This window comes from Melospiza georgiana, chromosome Z (genome assembly GCF_028018845.1).
Source record: "Melospiza georgiana isolate bMelGeo1 chromosome Z, bMelGeo1.pri, whole genome shotgun sequence".
Classification (NCBI taxonomy): domain Eukaryota; kingdom Metazoa; phylum Chordata; class Aves; order Passeriformes; family Passerellidae; genus Melospiza; species Melospiza georgiana.
The window spans coordinates 50,225,655-50,245,272 of NC_080465.1; the positions used below are offsets into that span (position 1 = coordinate 50,225,655).

Consider the following 19,618-nt stretch of genomic DNA (forward strand, 5'->3'; position numbering starts at 1 on the left):
AACTATAATACAATTATACTTATTAATACATATTTAAGTAAAAAATTAAAAGGATAATTTGATATTCTGCTTGTAAAAAGTTCTTAAAATTGGACATTGTGTTTTTATTTCTCTTTTCTTACATTCATGTGTACATATGTATATCTATTTGTATCATTAAATAATTAGAGTGACATACCTTTTTTTGTGAGTAATATGCACTGAAGCCCACCTGTGACATTTCCATTTGGAAGGTATCACCTTGATCAGTACCTGGTAAAACAGATATGAATATATGGTTATCCCTATGTAACCACACAAAATCCAGTCTTGTTGCCTCTGAGTTTAGCTATAGAGGGACTGTGTATATCCACCAATTTGGCCAAAGCATTTACAAGAAATGAAAATCAGAGCCGGTAAAATGTAGAAAATTTGGAGGATTCAATTGAGGCAAATTATAAGACGGAGCAAAGAGCCATGCTATAAGTCTCTTCCAAAAAAAGGACAGAAGATGATGGTCAAGATGGCTTGAATCAGTTTGCACAGTGTTGCTATTGTGGCTGGTCTCTTTTTGTGTTTCCTAGTAAGCATTAATACCCTGAAATTAACAACTTTAATGACTGCATATTCGTAACTTCCAAACAGAAATTTATATTTTCATATAGGACTCCTAAAAACTGTTGCAATTGTCTTGAAAAATACTGTGAGATCCATTTCCTAAGCTAGATGGATAGGATTTCAGTGGGATTGCTCAGTAAAAAGACCTATTCCCTTGCTTTGAGTAGCCGTATGGGCCTAGCAAAGATTAAATGAAGGAGAAAGAAATGGGAAGATTTCTTCCTGAGCACAGGAAAGTGGCAGACAGGCTTCTGAGGGAGCTGAGTGCAGGCTACACATCTCCAAGGCCAAGGTCTCAATTTAACTTAAATTTGAAAGCTGGCTTTTGGGACAGCCAAAGTATCTCTGTGCCACCTCTGCAACACCTTCCTCTGAGCAATACACAGGAGCGTCGGTGGTGCTGGGGAGGAGGCCCGATAGGCACCACACAAATTGCATTCAGTTCTGTCATCAGTAACCCAGTCTTCTGGTTTGTCGTGTGGGTCTGGTTTTTTTGTTGGGTTTTTTGTTTGGTTTTGGGGGTTTTTTGGTGGTGTGTTTTGTTTTAGTTTGTTTTTGTTTTAATTTAAAAATCGCTTAGGTTTCACACAAGTGAAGCTCACAAGCATAAAGATACCCTTATTCTTCTTAACAAATACATTTGGTTGTAAATGGAAAAGCCCCCGTATCTGAGGCCTGTGACATGATAGACATTTTCATTAGCTGGGGAATGTTTTCCCCAAACTGCACAAATTAACTTAAACCTCAGGCTAATTAGGGGTGGAGTAGCTGGGGGTACACCTGTGAAAACCAGAGCCCACCTGAGCAGAGTGAAGCAGGGAGAAGCCTGCAGCTCCAGCTACCCCTCATTACCACAATACTGCACCAAACTGAAGCTGAACAAAATCCTAAGCTCATCAGCTGGGAGAATATGATGTATTTTTTTTAAATGCATTGAGTATTTTACCTTCTATACTAAAAATGCGTTCTCCAAGTGTTCCTGCTTCTTCCAGTAGCGCAGCCTCAGATGACACATTGAAGAAATACTTCTCTGTTGGGTGACTTGCAATTCCCTTGATTTCTTTAATTAAGTTTTTAGTATCCAGTTCATGCCTTATTAAGTATCCCAAAACCTTGTGTAAAGAAACAAACAAACAGCAAAATAAGAAGAGAGAGAGATCATGCTCCTACTCCATTTCTTCCTGTATTATTTTAGCAAATATTCTACATAGTTTAAAAAAAGTTACCTTTGTTCATACTACTGAATTGCTTATTAGAGTTCATTCCTATGCAAGGGACCATTCATGCAGGAAAAGAACATAAGGCCTGGCAAGGGAGAAAACCACTGAAGTTGCTCAGGCAATTCTAGTCCTGCTTTTTCAGCCAGTGAAAAGACCAGTATTTCCCGCAGCTCAGAGGATTAATTTAGCTTTGCTTCAGTCTCAGCAGTTAACGATGTGTGCATTACATACCACTTTTGTACAGAACATGTACTTTGATACACACACAACAAAACAATCTTTCAAACATGCAGTAATGTATAATTTCAGTATTACTTACAGCAATGCCAAATCTGGTTATATTGTCTTCATTGCATTTACCTATCACTGTTTTCAGGTTGGAGCCATCATGTGATTCGCCGTCTGTCACAACAACCATGACTTTTGTGGCTGTCGGGCGTCCTCCCGACTCAGCTGAGAAGGCATACTGTCTGTGATAAAACATTGGTTTTATCACTCATCAATCCATCATGGATGGAACCAGCACACACACTGTGATGGATATGCCCATCACTGAATTAGAGCAAGTTGCTTCTGTAGTGCATAAGGAATGTAACTAAAGAAGCAGGAAAAAAAATATGTAGGGCTGGAAGGACTGGATGGTGTTTCTGATAAAAATGTAAACTCCAGGAAAAACAATATTTTTTTTGTACAAATATTTCTAAATGAAAAGGGGGTTGTATCAGAACTGTTAAAGTTTTATGACACCAGGAATTGGCATCATCAAGCTCATAAAAAATGGAACAGAATTAATAACAGACTTCTTAATACTTCTGCAAATATTGATTCCATTGATAGCTGAGCCTGTTCCTAAACCAAATTCTCCAGTTCATTTGATTCAGCATGTATTTTGACCTAGAGTTCTGTACTTGATAAAACTTCAAAACAGCATCTTCTTGCTGAGATGGACCTGGTTTATACATGTGTTCAGAGTCATAAAGCATTGGTTTAAATTTTCCCTATTTTTTCACACTCATGCTGCTGCAGTGGTAAACTGACAACAGACAAGAGGTTTTTATTTTCTCTGCAACCAACCAAAGCCTGATCTGCAAACACAAATGTTACTGAGCCCACTGAATCCCTGGATAGACTTTGCCTCTTTCAGTGGTTTTGCATGTTTCCTAAAACCTCGTCCACTCTGTTTGATGCACTGTCATGTTTAGAGATCTGTGACATAACAACTCTGCTGGGTGCCAGAATTCCTTTAGAGTAGACTTCAACCCAATAGTTAACAACATGCTTTTCAGCAATTCTAGTCTACGTATTCCTGTGCCAGTCTGCATGAGACACTGTAAATGTACCTGATGGATTCTGCCTAGTGCTGGGGACCTACTCCAGAGGCCCTGGGCACATGGACTTCCCAGCAGGAATGAAGCTCAAGATGTTCTCATTGCCATGTGAGAACTGTAAGTTACAACACTTGCACGGTAGATCATCAATGCATCTCACCTTGCATTGTCAATGGCTTTGAAAGTATTAGTGAGATCTCCTCCCTTCTGAGATGTTTTCTCCATTGCTTTAACAACCTCATCCTTGGTTTGATATGTATTCAAGTTGAAGACTACTCGGGGATCATTAGCATACTGAATTAAACCCACCTATGCAATAAAGAAAAATGGTGTTAGATTATGATGCTTTACAATTAGTTACATAGAGTAATGATGCTTACTTATACGTCAGGTTGGTGTAAAAGGTCTGTAAATGCACAGCTCTCTTTCAACACATATAAAACCAATTAATATTAACACATTTGAAAAGCAAAGAAAGCTAAAATGCTCTTGCACTTTGTATCATTTGTTATGGACTACAGTATGTTACTGCAAATGATCTGAAACAGACATTAAATGTTTGCTTGGTTACTTCTGGAAGGGCTGATGGATAGCAATAATACTAGGAGCTCTGGGAAAAAAGAGAAAATAGCAATAGTTCTACACAAGCTGACAGCACCTCAGTCTGATCTCTTCTAAGGAAGTCCTAAAGGTTAGTTACTGCAGAGCACTTCAAACCCGCACTTCAAACCCTATTTGTTTTTAATACAGGTGAAGCTAAAGAAGTAAGATAAGATGTGCATTAAAAACAAAGGCAAAAAAAAAAGATGCTAAAGGTAAGGTTCAGAAAGAACTGAGCAGGAAGCCTAGCTTTTAAGCACCTCACTTCCAAAGTAGCCCAAGGAAGAAGGCAGCCTTTGGGAGAGATTTGCAGTACCCCAGTCTTTGTTCTCAGAACTGTTTAGGGAAAATGGACAACTGTAAAGACAGAAGATGTTTAAAACAAAAAAAAGGCAATAAAATTTTCCTTACCATCATCAAATCAAAAGGAAAAAAAAAAAACCTCAAAGATCAGTGAGTAAAACAGCAGGAAAAGTTCCTGTTTTAAAGATGCAGCAGTTGCAACGTAAGAGGTGTATGAAAAGTCCATTAAAATCTGTTCTACTTTTATCACATCCCCAAATTTTCAACTACTTTTATGTCTAATATGTGAAAGAGATTTGACTCCCCTAGATACAACATTGACTTCTATTTCAGTTAATTTATATTTTGGATCAAATTACTAATGCCTTTTGAAATATGATAACCATGAGATAAAATTCTCAACACTGAGTAGGATAACTGTGTAATCTGTGGCTTTGAGGTACTGTAGTTACACAGAATCAGACTTGGTTTTCTTAAAATTGGTTGGTTTAGGTTTAGTTTGGGTTTTTTTGGTCTTTCTCAAATATGTCTTTGACTTACCTGGGTCTTGTTAAGGCCTATGTCTAAGCCTTGTACAAATTTTTTCAAAAATGCCCGCACTGCATCCCAGGGATAAATGCTGTTTGACTCATCACAAACCACCACAACATCTATAACAGAGGAACACTCTAAAACGAAAATAAGAAGTGGACATTAAAAGCATTTGCAGTCTCAATACACGCCTCGGGTAAATACAGAGGTGTATATTTAGGTCTCACACAGGCAACACTTCAGCTCAGGAGGCTTTGCCAGTATGAGAACTTAATAAAAGCATATGCAGGTTTTAAACCTGCACTGGTGCAATGCCTCTGAATACAGAGGATTAAGGCCATATTTACATCAGCATTAGATCACAATTTGTCAGCCATTACATATAAATCCCAGGACTTTTGTTTTGGCACATACTATTTTTTTTAAGAAATCAAAATTAACAGTCCCCCATCCAGTATCTCTTGATTTTTTTTTTTTAATATGTTTGGTTTTGTCGTTTTGGTTTTTTTTTAATTGAATGTGTTTTGTACACGTTGCCTTACTTTGGACAGCTGGAGAAAAACTTCTTAAGATCTCAAAACTTGGGCTGATTTCAGAACAAACTCCTGTTGCATAGTATTGTCTTCCACACTGCTGCGCCCACAAGGGACCACAAGTCTTTAAAAAATAACAACAAAAAGAAACGATAAAAATAACCAACACTTGTCTCACCACATCTACACACAAAACCACCACAAGCAGGACGACAGCAAAGCTCTCGGGGGTCATGGGGCCAGCCAACGCCGCCCCTCTCACGGAGTTCCTCAGGGAGCGGAAGGAATTCCCGCCGCTGCGGCCCCCGCCCATCCCGCGCTGCAGCGCCAGCGCCGGCCGCCAGGTGGCGGCAGCGCCCCGCGCAGGCGGGCCCGGGGGACGCGCGGCATCGCCGTGAGGGGCGGGCGGGGAGCCGCGACCCGAGCCGGGAACCGGGACCCGAGCCGGGAACCGGGACCCGAGCCCCGAGCCGGGAACCGGGACCCGAGCGGGGGACCGACAGCTGGGAGGCCTCCGAAAGGCTCGTCCCAATGGGAATTCACCTGGCATCTACAGGGCGCACTGCAGCAGCTCGCGGTGAGCGCTGTCTCACTGGGCTGCACCAGCCCCTGGCCGCGCATTCCCCCCGGGGTTTCGTTGGCTTTGGGGGAAAATGACCCTGCTTCGCTGCTGGAAACAACCTCTGTAAACAGCAGTGTTTTCATCATCCTACTATCATTTACATCTTCCAACATCTTTATATGTACCGATATCAACCGTATATTAAGGCAGTATCTTGCCGTGAGAGTATAGGGGGAGTTGTGTGTGTGGGTTGAGGTGGCGAGTCGGTGGGTGTATTTCCTTCTTAAAAGAAAACATTATAAACTCGAGGAAATAAATGTAACCTCTACATAACCTCTCTCCAACTATTCTGTGAGAAATTGTAGTTTCCTTATATATACACTCTGGTTGCACCCACATTTATTTAGGAAAAGAGGGACTTTTCTCGAGAATAGTAGAGGGTAGAAAAAAGTAATTAAATTCAAAAGTTGAAAATGAGCTAAATCGCCCACTTGGTTTCCCACTGAGAGACAACATCAAACTATCCTAAGATATTTGACCAGATGGCGGATTTTGCAGATGAGAAAGGAAGTATATCCACATTATCTGATCTTGAGATAAGTGCTTTTTTTAGCTGCTACACGAAGCATGGTTAGTTCTTACTGAAAAGACAGATTTTTAGCAAGGTGAAAGGTACAAAATAAATCATCTATATGGAGCTGGAGGCGGGTTACTGGCCTTTAAAATCAATTTAAAGTTCTTTTTAGATTGTTCTTATTTGCCCATTTTCTAACTTTTTTTCTGTATTGTTGGTAGTTGAAAACTGTGATGTTAACCTTGGAGCAAAAAGCAAAAATGTTCTAATAATCTTTGTTGATCTTCAGAGGAATAAAAACAGGGGGAAATTAATGTTCTAGCACTGCTTAAGTCAGAAATTTAAAATGCATCATTACTGAAGGGGAGATCACATATCAAGGACGGGGGGGACACACATAATCAAGGATGAACTTGAAAGGCAGAAAGTTATAAAGGGGCAGAGACTTTTCCTTCAGGACTAACATTAAGAGATGTGGACATAAACTGGAAGGGAGAGAAGCAGATGGATTGGGCACTGGATGACTGCAGTGTCTGGAAGCATGCAGCCGGAATACAAAGCAAATATGGCTTAAAGATGCATGACGAGAACCTGTTGAGTTGGGGAAATACCAAATACACTGTATAGTGCTTGGGAAAGACTCACATGGAATACAGCAGATACCTGGTCAATGATGTTTGAGAGAGACTTATTTTAAAAGAACATTTCAGCCAAAACACTGTATTTGTTTAGCAAGGCAAAGGAGAAGGGTGGTTTGGGCTGTCAAATAGAGAAGGGAGATTTTACCTGCAGGGAGATGAGAGCTGCTTCTTTCAACTAAAGGCACAGCACTGCCCAGTAAACAAACTGATAAAAATTTACATGGGAAATCCAGAAAAACCTTGTTAACCATCAGTGAAATTCTTCAGCACCTCTCCAACAGGACTAAGCATGCCTCAGAAAAGTGTAATGAGCGTGTGGGAAATTACTGCCGTGCACTTGGAATACCTGTGGGAAGTAATCCCCTGGCATCAAACAGCATCCCAGCAGGACTGGGAGCTGCAGCACAGATGTCCCAGCCTGGGTCACACTCCCAAGCCAAAGAGCCCAGGGATGGAGCATGCAGCACAGACTGGGACAGGCAGAGGGAGGCTGGGAGAGGCCTCAGGAGGAAGGGGAACAGTGAGCTGGGAGGAGGAAGGCCTGAAATAACCCACAGAGCCCATCACAGAGGCCAGCTGCCACAGACAGAGTCTTGGAGCAAAGTCCCAGCTGGAAGCAGCTTGCAAATAGGAACAGGCTGTCCACGCACTGGGTTCAATACCTGCCACAATTAAACCACGGGGCTTTTGGTATTTGTTGAGGCTGAGTCACAGATAAGCACCTGTCTCCAGAACCTCACTCTCCTTATGTTAAAAAAGAACTTCTGTTGGATGAAAACGTGACTGTTTATGTCTTAGAATTCAATCTGGCTTTTTGTGTTGTTTTTTTGTTGTTTTTTTTGTTGTTGTTTTTTTAATTTAAGGAGACTCAATCAATAACATGTGGATCAGGAAATACTTTTTAACTGAGAGTTCAAATATTATTAGAAAATTCAAATTTCCCTGCATTAGATATTTTAAAACACTCTAGTTTTAAAATACTGACTAAAAGTGGGTATGCATAGGACATTAAAGGTAATTGAAAGTATTCAAGAGAGAGAATAAGATATTTTAATCAAGGCCTTCTTCAAGTCAAGAAAATACTGTTCCTGTATTTTGAAGTTATGAATAACTTTACTAATTCCATGAGGACTGCTGGAAAGGTTGGAATTTGACATACTTCTAAGTACTTCATGTATTACATGTAACTACACGTTAGTGAATATAATAAATACTTGAATACTTTTGTGATTACTAGGAAGATGCAAGAAAAAATACAAAGCTTAAGGACAGTCTAGAGCTCTTCTCTCTGTATTTTATTGTTTTACTAATGCACTGCACAAGGCTACATCAAACTGAAATACACCTACACACCAAGAGTTTTCGTGCTTATGATTAGGATCATAAAAAAGCTTGTTAAACAGGCATGCACCTCCTTTCAAGTAAGAATTCTATTTTGCAGGCTCCAAGGACAGTGGTTTGTGAAATATACACAGAGAAAATGCCTCCTGTTCCAAGCTCACTGACCAAATAAAAGGGGCTAGAAATACTGATATCTCAGGAGAACAGTGCCTGTGCAAGTGTGAATGATAGAGGAGAGGTTATATAAAGCCCATTGAAAGCACAATCAGAACTATACAAGACCACCTTAAATAATTTAATGGTGGAAATATTCTTGCCTATATTGTCTGACTTGAATCACTGAGACATTAAGTAGGATGTTTAGATAAATAAACAACAAAGGAGAGACTTCACAATTTTTGCTGCATTAATGATACATTTTACAATTGATTTTGGACCCTAGGTAAGTGCAGTGGGATGTACTAATCCATGCTGCATAATAAAATACATTTAGCCTGCACTTATGAAAATATGTGGATAATTCTGGTTTCTTGATTCTCTTTTGAACATTCTGTGTGTACTGCATATGATCTTGATACATACCAGAAATCCTCCAGTTTTTGAGTTCTGTATCAGAGTCAAGCCAAGGTTCATGTCCTTTTTAATTTCAGTCACATTTGGAATATTTATTAAAGCTGAAATAAAATTAAATTAAGTAATGACAGAATAATAGAAAATGTGTAGAATCAATTTACTAAGTTAGAAGTAATTTCAAAAACTTGATTTTTCATAATCTAAGGTGCCTTTTCCAAATTTCTACATGCAATTCTGAGATAAACTGCATGTAGAAATTTGCAATTTGTAAAAGAATAAAAGAAACAAAAGCCAATCTTTGGGGGAAAAAAATTGCTAACCATCAAATATAGACATCAATTAAGTATGGCCATTTAGAGTACCTGCCCTGAAGACAGCTGAAGGCAAAAGAGAGGAAGAAAAAATCTACATATTGCATGTTTTTGGCTGGCTGAATAGATGCAGCTGAGTAGCTACAGTTACATTCCTGAGGACACCAGACTCCTCTGATCCAGTATCAGGCTTTAGACAAAAAACTGGAAGGGCCAGTGGAGGGCAGAAATTATCTGCACCACAAATAAACACAAAGGAGCAATCTCAACACACCCTGCTGCCTCATATTTTCACTGTATCCCAACCTGAACTCCATTTTATAGCTAGTTTGCAAGCACAAACACACACCCCTACCTGGCTTAGGGAGGACAGGGACAAGCACCTGCCAGCATGGAGCCCTGTGCCCACTAGCCACTGGCTCTGGGACTCACAGTGTTCCTGCCCCTTGGCTGGAGGGTAAGGACCCCAGGTGCTCCAGGGGGTGACACTGAGACCCCAGTGTCTCCAGCAGCTGGCACCACCTGGCCTGGGTCCAGTGGCAGGCACCAATTTTTGCTCAGACAGACACATGTCTCATCAGCACTGAGGCCTTGCACCACACACACACCTTCACAGAGTCTGAGATTATGCAGACTGCTAGTTAAGAGAAGTTTTAATAAGGTAGACTGGCCTCATAAGGGGAAAACTTAACAAGTGTAGCAAGACACCGTTAGTTAGAACATACCTTGTAAATTCAATTTTTTGCATGTGGTTTTGGAGACACCAACAGGACATGCATATATATCTCCAGTTCTGTTCGCAGGATAGCCACTCCAGGGTGAACCAACCAACAACCTAAAGGAAAAAGAACTTGATTACGTCCTAAATGATACTGAGAAAGTTCAGCAGCATTGCATAGCACACTATAGGTAACAGGTAGAGAGGCTCTCATGAGCACCCAAGGCATTCAGGTGTGGGAGTGCTCTCCAGAACTGTTCAGAAGCTTTACTTGCATGTCAATACACTGCACTGGATTCACCAGGGGCAGCTTTGGTGGAGAAGAAGAATGGGAGAGCCTTTGGGGATTCATCTGCCTCCAACACGTGTAGCATTTTTAATGTGACATTATGTCATAGGTCAGAAGAAATACAGTGAAGGTTCTAATATATATAGACACATAAAAATGCAGAAATATATGTGTTGGGGATCGAGATACATATTACTTATTGTTCTATCAGTTAATGGTTAACTGATTCCTTTTGGGTTATTCTTTTAACTGATAAGAAGCATTTTCTACAGGATCTGCTTAGCAACAATAAAACACTTATGTCTGATCTTGAGCACTACCACACCTTGATAACACTGAGTCAGAAAGAAAGTACTGCAGGTGGTAACAATCTGCTGCATAAAGTCTGTAATCCTGTACAAGAAAGTTAATACTTACGATAATTTTACCTGCAACACAAAGTGATTCATGTTGTCTGACTCATTTGTTCATATGCCATAAGATTTCCCCCCAACATCTGCCCCTCAAGACTCTTAATTTTTATCTGCAAGCCTTCACAAAACTATTTAGTTCACCTTCTTGGAATACTGCTTAAGAACACCTCTCTTTTATCAAAAGTCTCTAAATGATGAACTCAAGAGTTATTAAAAATAAAGCAGATTATTGAAAAGCAGGGACTATGGGTATTTGCTCCAGAAGCAACATGACTTTATTTTCAAACAGAACAATCCATGGTAGTAAGTAATGCATTTTGGAGACTGTAGGAAGACAAGCAATGGAGCCCCAATACAGAATATTGAATTCAATTAGAAATCATCTTTTTTTAGTCCATCAGTAGGTTGTTCAGAGCAAAATTGCTATTCTCTAAAATTTTATAGGTATCTAACTTATACCTTTATACCTGTTGCCATTAAAAAAAAAAGTGAAATTTTTATATTTCAAATTTTTATATTTTAAAAATTTCTATATATATCGTTAACTTCCTAGGGATCATCTGATTTTACTGCTGTGATGTTAGTTAGAATAAAATGGTTATGACAAAAAAGAGTTTTAGATACACATGAAAGAGTTTTTCTCCAGTTTGCTCAGAGAAAATACTGCTAAACTGCAGTTTCTTTTTAAGTTTATTTCACTTTCATCAAACACAAATAACATTATTTTATCAGTTCAGCTGAGGGTTTGGTTTCAGATTCTCTTTCTTGTGTGTCTGGATATTTTAACAATGCCTAACTCTTTCTCAATTACCTTGCTGGAAAAGGGTGATCATGCAGGCAGCAAGAACAGGACTTTGTGTACTTCTAGCATCTCTAAATATGCAACTTAGCTTCATACAAACACCTCTCTAAAACGAAAATATTGCAGTAGCTGTGAGGAGGCCTCTGATTTTCTTGTTTTTTTAATGAGTGTTTCTGAGCCTTTTCAGCACAGTGGAAACCAGAACTGCTACAGCTCAGGACCAAACAAATAGAGCTCATAAGCAGCTACTGCACTGGTCATGTGCCAACAGATAACATAATCTGCAAATACTTGCAGTGACACAGAGGGCTGGAGCTGGTCAATAGTGGGAGGAAGAAGGAGGAGGAAGACATGGTGTTAGCTTGCTAGGTACTACTGAGTTAGGTACAGCAATATAAAATGCTAACTGGGCTGATGGGAGAGAAGTGTTAGGACTTTTTGTGGAAAGAGGAAACAGCTTTAAAATGGATGGCAACACTGTGTGTGCAATATCTGAAACGGGAACAGCTTTCCAGTATTAACTGTCAGGCTGAACATTGCACTGTGTACATTTATAAACACTTGCACTTTTTTTTCTAAGTTTCCCAGAAGATAAACATATTTTGGAGTCCTTGCAGGATGACAGCTACTGTTCAGAGAATGGCCTTGTATCTTGGAAATACCCACTGAAACTACTCCCATCTAGTATGAAACTCACTGTGAATCTCTGTGTTGTGCTGGCACAGCTCTGCAGCCACAGGTTTTCCTGAGAGCCCAGAGCACACAGTTTCACTCACAAGAAAAGTGAGTGAGAGGGAGAAGAGGAACAGAAGCTTGAGCACTAGCTGACCCCAAATCCAAGCCTAAATCCAAGCTCACTCCAAGTTCCACCCCTGCTACTAGCATCGAGACAAACATCATCCCTGCTCTGGTGTTTACTAAAAGCTGTTCTCTGCTTTTCAAAGGCATGCATACTTTTGCTCATTCCATGGGCCTTATTTGCCTCCCATTTTCTCTGCCCTCAACATTAACTGCAATCCAGACATGCATTTATACCAAGGAACTATCACTTCTAAAACTTGATATTCACAAGATAATTTTGCTATTGGTACCCCTCAAACCAACCTTGGCATTGCTGCATGGTACAAACAGGAAAATGTAAGACAAAACAAGAAGAACTTTTCTCATTTTAAATCCAGATTTAAATCTATGCCAAATAAAGAAATTTAATTTTATTTTTTATTTGCCTTGCACTCCTCACAGTTTAGTGGGACTTATTTTATTAATTAATTTTTCTGTATTCCTTGTAGATTTGCATAGTCTGTGAATCTCAATGTCATACCTATATTGCAGGCCAAAAAATGCCACTCCATACACAGAATTCACACTTAGAACTGACTGTTACTGATGGTGATTTTCAGAAGTGAACAGAGCTATTAAACCCATTGCATTATTTGACTTAACTAGTCTAACCTGTTGTCAATGCATGCCTGAGAAGAAATTATTAACTGACTTATGCCAAGCTTAGCCCCCTACTTTTGCCAGCCCTAAAGGCTCTAGGAAATAACAAAATTTCTATTTCTTTTGTATTCTTTGCCTTATTTAATATTTAATACCAGCCCTAATCTACGTAAGAAATCAGAAGTCCTACTTGCCTTTCAAAATTAACATAAACCATTGCAGTAGGGAGTTACACAACACTGCTCTGGGAAAATGCATGTGTATCTTTCTGAAACATCAGAAGTGAAGACAGCAAGGGAGTATCTGGCTAGCATCCTGCTAACTACATTTTTCTTACTGTAATTAGACAGGATACATGAGACAAAGCGAAACAGAATATATCAAGAAAGAATGCAAGAAAGCAGTACTAAAATACTTGAAAATGCTTGTTTCCAAATAAACTGTATCATGTATAATGTATTAATTAAGGCTCTTTTTCAGCCATGAGTCAAATATTTATTTTTACAAAACCTCTTTATATGTCCTTGCAGACCATCTTTACAAAATACTATAGTGAGTATAATGTAATATTGCTACTGATGTTGTTATTCATCTCCCTAATCATTCTCCAACACTGTATACAAAGCAATGGCACTAGGAAGTGATATGAAGTTCAGCAGCAAGGCCTTACCACACAAGCTGCAGGAGTGGCAGATCAAAGTGCAACAGGAATTATTTCTGGGAAATTACACCATGACAAAGTTAGTAATCAGCAAACTGTGATGTAGCAGAAAGCAAAATCCGAATTCATAGTAAAGGGCTGAATTCCCAGCTGTTGTCAGAGCATGTTTTGTATTTTCTGGGTCTTTTTATTTTTTTTTCTCTCTTCTCATGTATTTGCTTTTTATTGTGTTGCATTGTGTTTTGTTTTCTAAACATGAAGATGGTTAATAGGAAAATAAGAATAGAAAGAACCTCTTAGATCATCTGGCCTTTTTCCTACAATTACAGGAAATGGTGAGTAGATATGGAGACCAGAAAACTCTTCATGCTCATAGACGCTTCTCTGCGCACACTAAAGCACTTTCACCATCTAAAACTTTTGATCCTTTCAACAAGAATCAGAAGTTCAAAAACTACAGTGAGCTATGGCAAGAGAATTTGAGTGACAAACTCAGAAGTCCTAGAAAAAAGAAGGCAGAGCTTTTCCAAGCAGGAAAAGGGCAAACTGTGGTGCATGCAGTCAGGGAAAACAAAACTGGGTAAAGAACTCAGCATTAGCAGTGGTTCTGGCACTGAAAAGACAGAGCTGCAACAATGGCAGCTTCTGTTAGGAGGAAAAAAAAATCAAAAAATTACCATCCTCAAAAGAAATGGCCTTCCCCATTAAAATCAGAAAGCTTTAAAAATGTACTGATTTCAATAGAAGTTCATACAGAAATGTGTCTTTCTGGCAAAATGTCTTATTGGTCTGAAAAGGCCGTACAGATCATCAGGAGAAAGGCCACTATATTTGGTGACCAGTGAGAATTAGGCAATGATTTTTAAAACTATATTTGGTAGTGCAATAATTATGACATACATCAGTAAGTGCACTGTATATTGTGTCATTACTGACATGTGAGATGAAACAAAATATTTCAATACAAAAATACCACAATATAAAGTCAAAACCAAAATAATTTTTAAAATTGCAAATTCTAAGCACACAGACGCAGCTGAGCATGTGTCTGAAGACACGTGTGTAAGAAAAAGCATTTCAAAGCTATCTACAACTGCTTCAATCTTCCTCAACTGAGACAGCTATAAAACCAACTCTCAACATGGAGTAAATATGGTTATCTCTGAAGACTGTACTGTAAGCAGCTGTTAAGGGAATGCACATTCAAGATGAACTTTATAGGGTACAATCTGGCTTTCTAAAAGATTATAAAATAACAGAAATTTTAGTTTAAATTTAAGATTCAGATGCAGATGATCTCTTGACAGGGAGAACCACAGTATAAACTAAATTATGTTTCTGCGGTGGCTAATTACTTGTGTGGCCAACTGCTTTTCTAATTGATGAATTTCATTGGTATTCACAATTTTCCTCGAATTCATTAAAGAGTTCCTGTTTTAAAATTCCCATCAGAAACTGTGAAAAGCCTGAGCTGTCCTTGACTTGCAAGTTTGTGCTTATTTATGAGCATCACACACCATCAAGGCTCATCAATGCACAGTGGATTAGTGCCCAATTATCCTGGATCGTCTGCTCTAACACAAACAGTCTTCCTTGGTGGTTTGTGCCACAGTGTCCCAACATGTGCCAGACTCCAATAGTCCTGCATTCCCTTTTGGACTGTCTTCCCTTTTCTCTCTGAACTCATCTCCAAGAAAAAGTGAAAGCCAGTAACAATTTGCAAAAATTCTCTCTTTATCATTTCTTTAGTTCTTACTGCCTCAGGAGATGCACCTCCCAGAAATACTGCTGAATAACATAACTGGCATGTGCTATATTTCTGTAGCTCTCCTTTCTACTCTTTGAATACAGGAGGTTTTTTAAAGCTGTATTTCATATAGCACCCTGTGAACTTATTAAGCAAAATCTAGGAAGTGACAGAATTTCTGGTGGAGCTCAGATTCTGGATAATCTCTTCTGGGCAGAGATGGCACCCCAGTAAGCACATGGTGTGGTGAGCAGCCCCATTCTCTGTGCCTGGACAGAGTTTTCTGATACATCACATTCTTGCTGCACAGTGACGATCTCTCCACAAAAGCATATGATGATAAATGCTCCCCTCAGACAGAAAAATCACCCTGATCTTATCTCAGACTGTTTATCTTGTTCCCAGTTCAGCCATGTCAACAAGAACTCTGCGCATGGATTGCAGCCTCCGCATGGCTCATAGGAGAAAACAACTCTACTGAACAACTTGAAAGAGACTGAATGTTCTATTTTTTGTCTGCTTGCTTGGGTTTTTTGTTTTGGGTTTTAATTTTGTTTGTTTGTTTGGTTTTTAATAATGCATACAAGATAAAGCTCTATTGTCCCCAGAAAAATAAAATAGCCAAGAAATTAAGAGAACAAGACATTCGAACATGACTCACTCTTTTTTTTAAGCTTGCCTAATGATTTTTTGAGTGGAAGACTGAAAAGGGCTTTTCTTCACTGAAGAGTGTCTAACAAGTCCTCGTTACTTAAACACAAACTGATAAAATTTCCCTGATTTTTGGAGATACATGAGACACCATGCCGGGAAAGAACTAATGGTGAAGTGCCTACATACAGAAAAATTTACCAGATTCAATATATTTGTATACTTAGGAGAAGATTTGTTGAACTCCATGGTCCTAAGAGTGTTTTCCAACCTAACTGATTCCATGATTCTGTAAGGTAGGAAAAGTTAAAGCAAAGTTACTTTTTTTTTCCTTCTATCCAGCACACATTATCCGAGAAAGTGGTAATGGAGGAGTTTTTATATTAGAAGCAAAACTAAAAGAGGGAAATATAAAACATAAATAGCTTGAATGGATCAGGCAGCTATTGCTTCTTCTGCAGGCTTTCAGAAAAACTCGCTAGAAGTATAAAACACAACAATTTCTCCATATATGAAACCAAGATGTTCAGTTCAGTACAGGCACACGTTCTCCTGTAAATGGCTTTACACAGAACTTGGGTGGGGAGGGGGGTTTGGTTGCCTTTTTTTTTTTTTTAAGAGATCTCTGATCTATGGGTGACTAAACACGTAATTAAAGCAGGCAGAAATGCAGCGAGAAGCCACCACAGCATCAGAAGAAGAGTGGGGGTAGGTTGGAAGCCTACTCAGCTGAGGGAGAGAAAATGCCAAGGTATTAATTCAGAGGCTACAGCTCCGCTCTGCTCTGGCTGTGTCTCCTGGTCCCTGGAAGCCAACACCTCTGGGAAGTCGTGGTTGTGTGTGTGTGTGTGCAGCCGATGGCAGCGGCGTGGTCACAAACCTCTCAGCTGCCTCCATCACTCTGTGCCACTTTTCCAAATTTTAATGGCAAAATACACTTTCTTGTGTGACATCTTTCTTTCTCTTTACTGAAAAAAAGTGCAGTTCCTGAGGGTGTTGTCACAAAAGCAGAACTTCCAGTTTGTGGCTATTTGGGTTCTGACACAGTTCCTGTCCATGGAGGATGACCGGTCCGAAGTGTCTCAGCATTCCATAATATGTACAGTCTGGTGGGCCTTTCTGCTCCAGACTTAAACCCATGTATACACAAACAGCCACTGAAGAGTTCAGTAGTTCTCAACAGCTATCTAAGACTTACAGTCCTTACACATAAAGACACCTGAAGATTTGTGCCTGCTGAGGCTGCAGAAGAGGAAACACTGTGTTTTCTACTAAATGCACTTACTCCCAATAATATGTTAAAGTTCTTCTTGAAACCAACATTACTAGGAAAAATATTTTACTAATTGCTCATCAAGCCAATGTTGTGGCAACAGAGGACTTCAGGTCAAATTTTGTAGCTGAAGAGATGTTGCAAACAATACTTTGCTATGATTGTGTTATAAACATCTAAATACACCATCCCTTGTGAGGCAAACAGTTAATACTGTATCAGACACAAAATTATATCCATTTAGTTTAATTTTAATACTAATAATTAGAACTCACTAGGCCTAATAATTTGTTTTGATCTTAAAAATGTTAAAATGGGGAAATACCCACATAGTAAAATAAAGAGTATAAAAGAGCAGAAAGAGCAACAGAGATGCTCTGGGTACACAAAGGAATGAAATGCAAGTTAAAATTCTAGAGAAACCGTAAGCCTAGTTAGAGTATTGGAGATGAAGAAAAAAATTACCATAAGAATGACCTCAGGTTAAGGAAAGACATGGTGTTAAGTAAAAAAGCATGAATCATCACATGCACGTACTTTTAGAATATCTCAACTTTTGGTTTAATAACATTAAGTATTTCTTTGTAAAAAGATAGCTGAAATATAAAGACAAATTAGCCAGAATCCCTTCAAATGAGATGTGTAATTATAAAAGAAATATTAAGAGTTGCAACATTTTTTTACTTAACCTTTTAGTTGGACCTAAACCAACCCATTCAAAATGCTTACCATTTGCCTTGTTCATTTATAAACTGTTGAACTGCATATCCAAACTGCTCTCTTGGTGGACCAGAAAATATTTTTGCTTCCAGGAGCCCAACATTGTAGGCTTCACAGCAGTTATGAAGAATGCCTGCTAACAGAAAGATTATGATTATAACCAAAGCAATTAAGGAAGAATTTTGATCCCTGTGAAAAAGGCTCTTCATCTGCGACAGCTCCCCCAACAGAAGAAAATAAACACAGCCTTTGACACATGCTTGAAAAAACAGTGATTTTGCCACAGTACCCTGGCCATGCCAAATGCCTCTTCTAGCACTCTTTATGTGTGTTGTATTACTGTGGGCAGAGATCAGTGATTCATTCACTGTTTGTCTTAACAAAAGTTGCAGCATTACTAATGGGAATGTTTTAGCTGAACCAAAAAAAAAAAAAAAAAAAGAGTGATTCACAGGTCTGTTATCCTCCTTTACCTTCAGGCATAAGTTAGGCTTATGGCACAGCAAACACATCAACGAGCCTGCTGAGGTACACTAGAATTACGGGGTTCAAAGAACCTTACTCAACCACCAAATAAACCATGTCCCAAAGCAAAATCCACCAATAAACCATGTCCCTAAGGGCTACAACTACACATGTTTTGGAAAGTTCTAGGGATGGTGATTCCACCACTTCCATGGGAAGAATGCTTCAATACTTGACAACCTTTTCCAGGACGAAATTTTTCCTAATGTTCAGTTTAAAACTTCCTGGTGCAACTTGATCTCATTTTAGCTTGCACTATTGGTTGTTACCTGGGAAAAGACGCTGACCCCACCTGGCCACAACCTCCTTGCAGGCAGCTGTAGAGAGTGATGAGGTCCCCCCTGAGCCTCCTTTTCTCCAGGACAAACACCCCCAGCTCCCTCAGCTGCTCCTCACAGCACTTGTGCCCCAGAGCCTGCCCCAGCTCCATTGCCCTTCTCTGGGCTCTCTCCAGCCCCTCAGGGCCTTTCCTGCAGTGAGGGCCCAGCCCTGGACACAGCACTGGAGCTGTGGCCTCAGCAGGGCCCAGCACAGGGGGACAATCCCTGCCCTGGCCCTGCTGGCCACAGCATTGCTGATCCAGGCCAGGATGCCATTGGCCTTCTTGGCCCCCTGGGCACAGCCTGCCTCATGTCCAGCTGCTGTCACCAGCACCCCCAGCTCCTTTCCAGCCACTCTGCCCCAGCCTGTGGAGCTGCCTGGGGCTGTTGTGACCCAAGGGCAGGACCTGGCACTGGGCCTTGTTGAACCTCACACCATTGGCCTCAGCCATGATCCAGCCTGCTCAGATCCCTCTGCAGAGCCTTCTTGCTCTCCAGCAGATTAACACTCTCACCATCCAACTTGGTGTCACCCAAAATCTGACTGAGTGTGCACTGGATCCCCTCATCCAGGCAATGGAGATATCAAAGCAAAACTGAACCTTGGTACAGCACTTGTGACCATCTACCAGCTGGATGCAACTCCATTCACCTCAATTTTCTTGCTCAAACAAAATGGCCTCACTGTACCTGCTAACACTGTTTATAATTGAGTTTGTGGCACTGGAATAAAAATGAGATTATCTGCTGCATCACAAAACCTAAATTTTTGAGTCATTTCATTATCATGCCAGAAGCCTTTGTTTTCAGTCCAAACAGTCTGAACAGTTGTCCAAACAGGAAAGCTTAGAGCTACAAACATGCAAGGTAGAACAGCATTAATAAATCGTGACATTTAACATTGCAATTCTACTTAGATATGGTTTTGTTCTTAATTGCTTTTTC

The 19,618-nt window shown here is 39.8% G+C and overlaps 2 protein-coding genes across 4 annotated transcripts in view; one reads left to right on the forward strand and one right to left on the reverse strand.

Moving 5' to 3' along the window:
- Window positions 1–19,618, forward strand: part of MOCS2 (molybdenum cofactor synthesis 2) — a 121,300-nt gene that overhangs the window by 45,247 nt on the left and 56,435 nt on the right. The window lies entirely within an intron of this gene.
- Window positions 1–19,618, reverse strand: part of ITGA2 (integrin subunit alpha 2) — a 72,121-nt gene that overhangs the window by 35,542 nt on the left and 16,961 nt on the right. The window contains exons 2-10 of one of the 2 annotated variants that reach the window (XM_058043343.1): window positions 17,838–17,961; window positions 9,840–9,949; window positions 8,813–8,904; window positions 5,122–5,236; window positions 4,589–4,716; window positions 3,306–3,454; window positions 2,137–2,287; window positions 1,544–1,709; window positions 179–252 (exon numbers count right to left, since the gene is read on the reverse strand). In XM_058043343.1, coding sequence (XP_057899326.1) covers window positions 179–252; window positions 1,544–1,709; window positions 2,137–2,287; window positions 3,306–3,454; window positions 4,589–4,716; window positions 5,122–5,236; window positions 8,813–8,904; window positions 9,840–9,949; window positions 17,838–17,961 — 1,109 coding nt within the window. Of the gene's footprint in view, window positions 1–178; window positions 253–1,543; window positions 1,710–2,136; window positions 2,288–3,305; window positions 3,455–4,588; window positions 4,717–5,121; window positions 5,237–8,812; window positions 8,905–9,839; window positions 9,950–17,837; window positions 18,038–19,618 lie in introns of those variants that run through there. The other variant, XM_058043342.1, reaches the window with a different exon arrangement.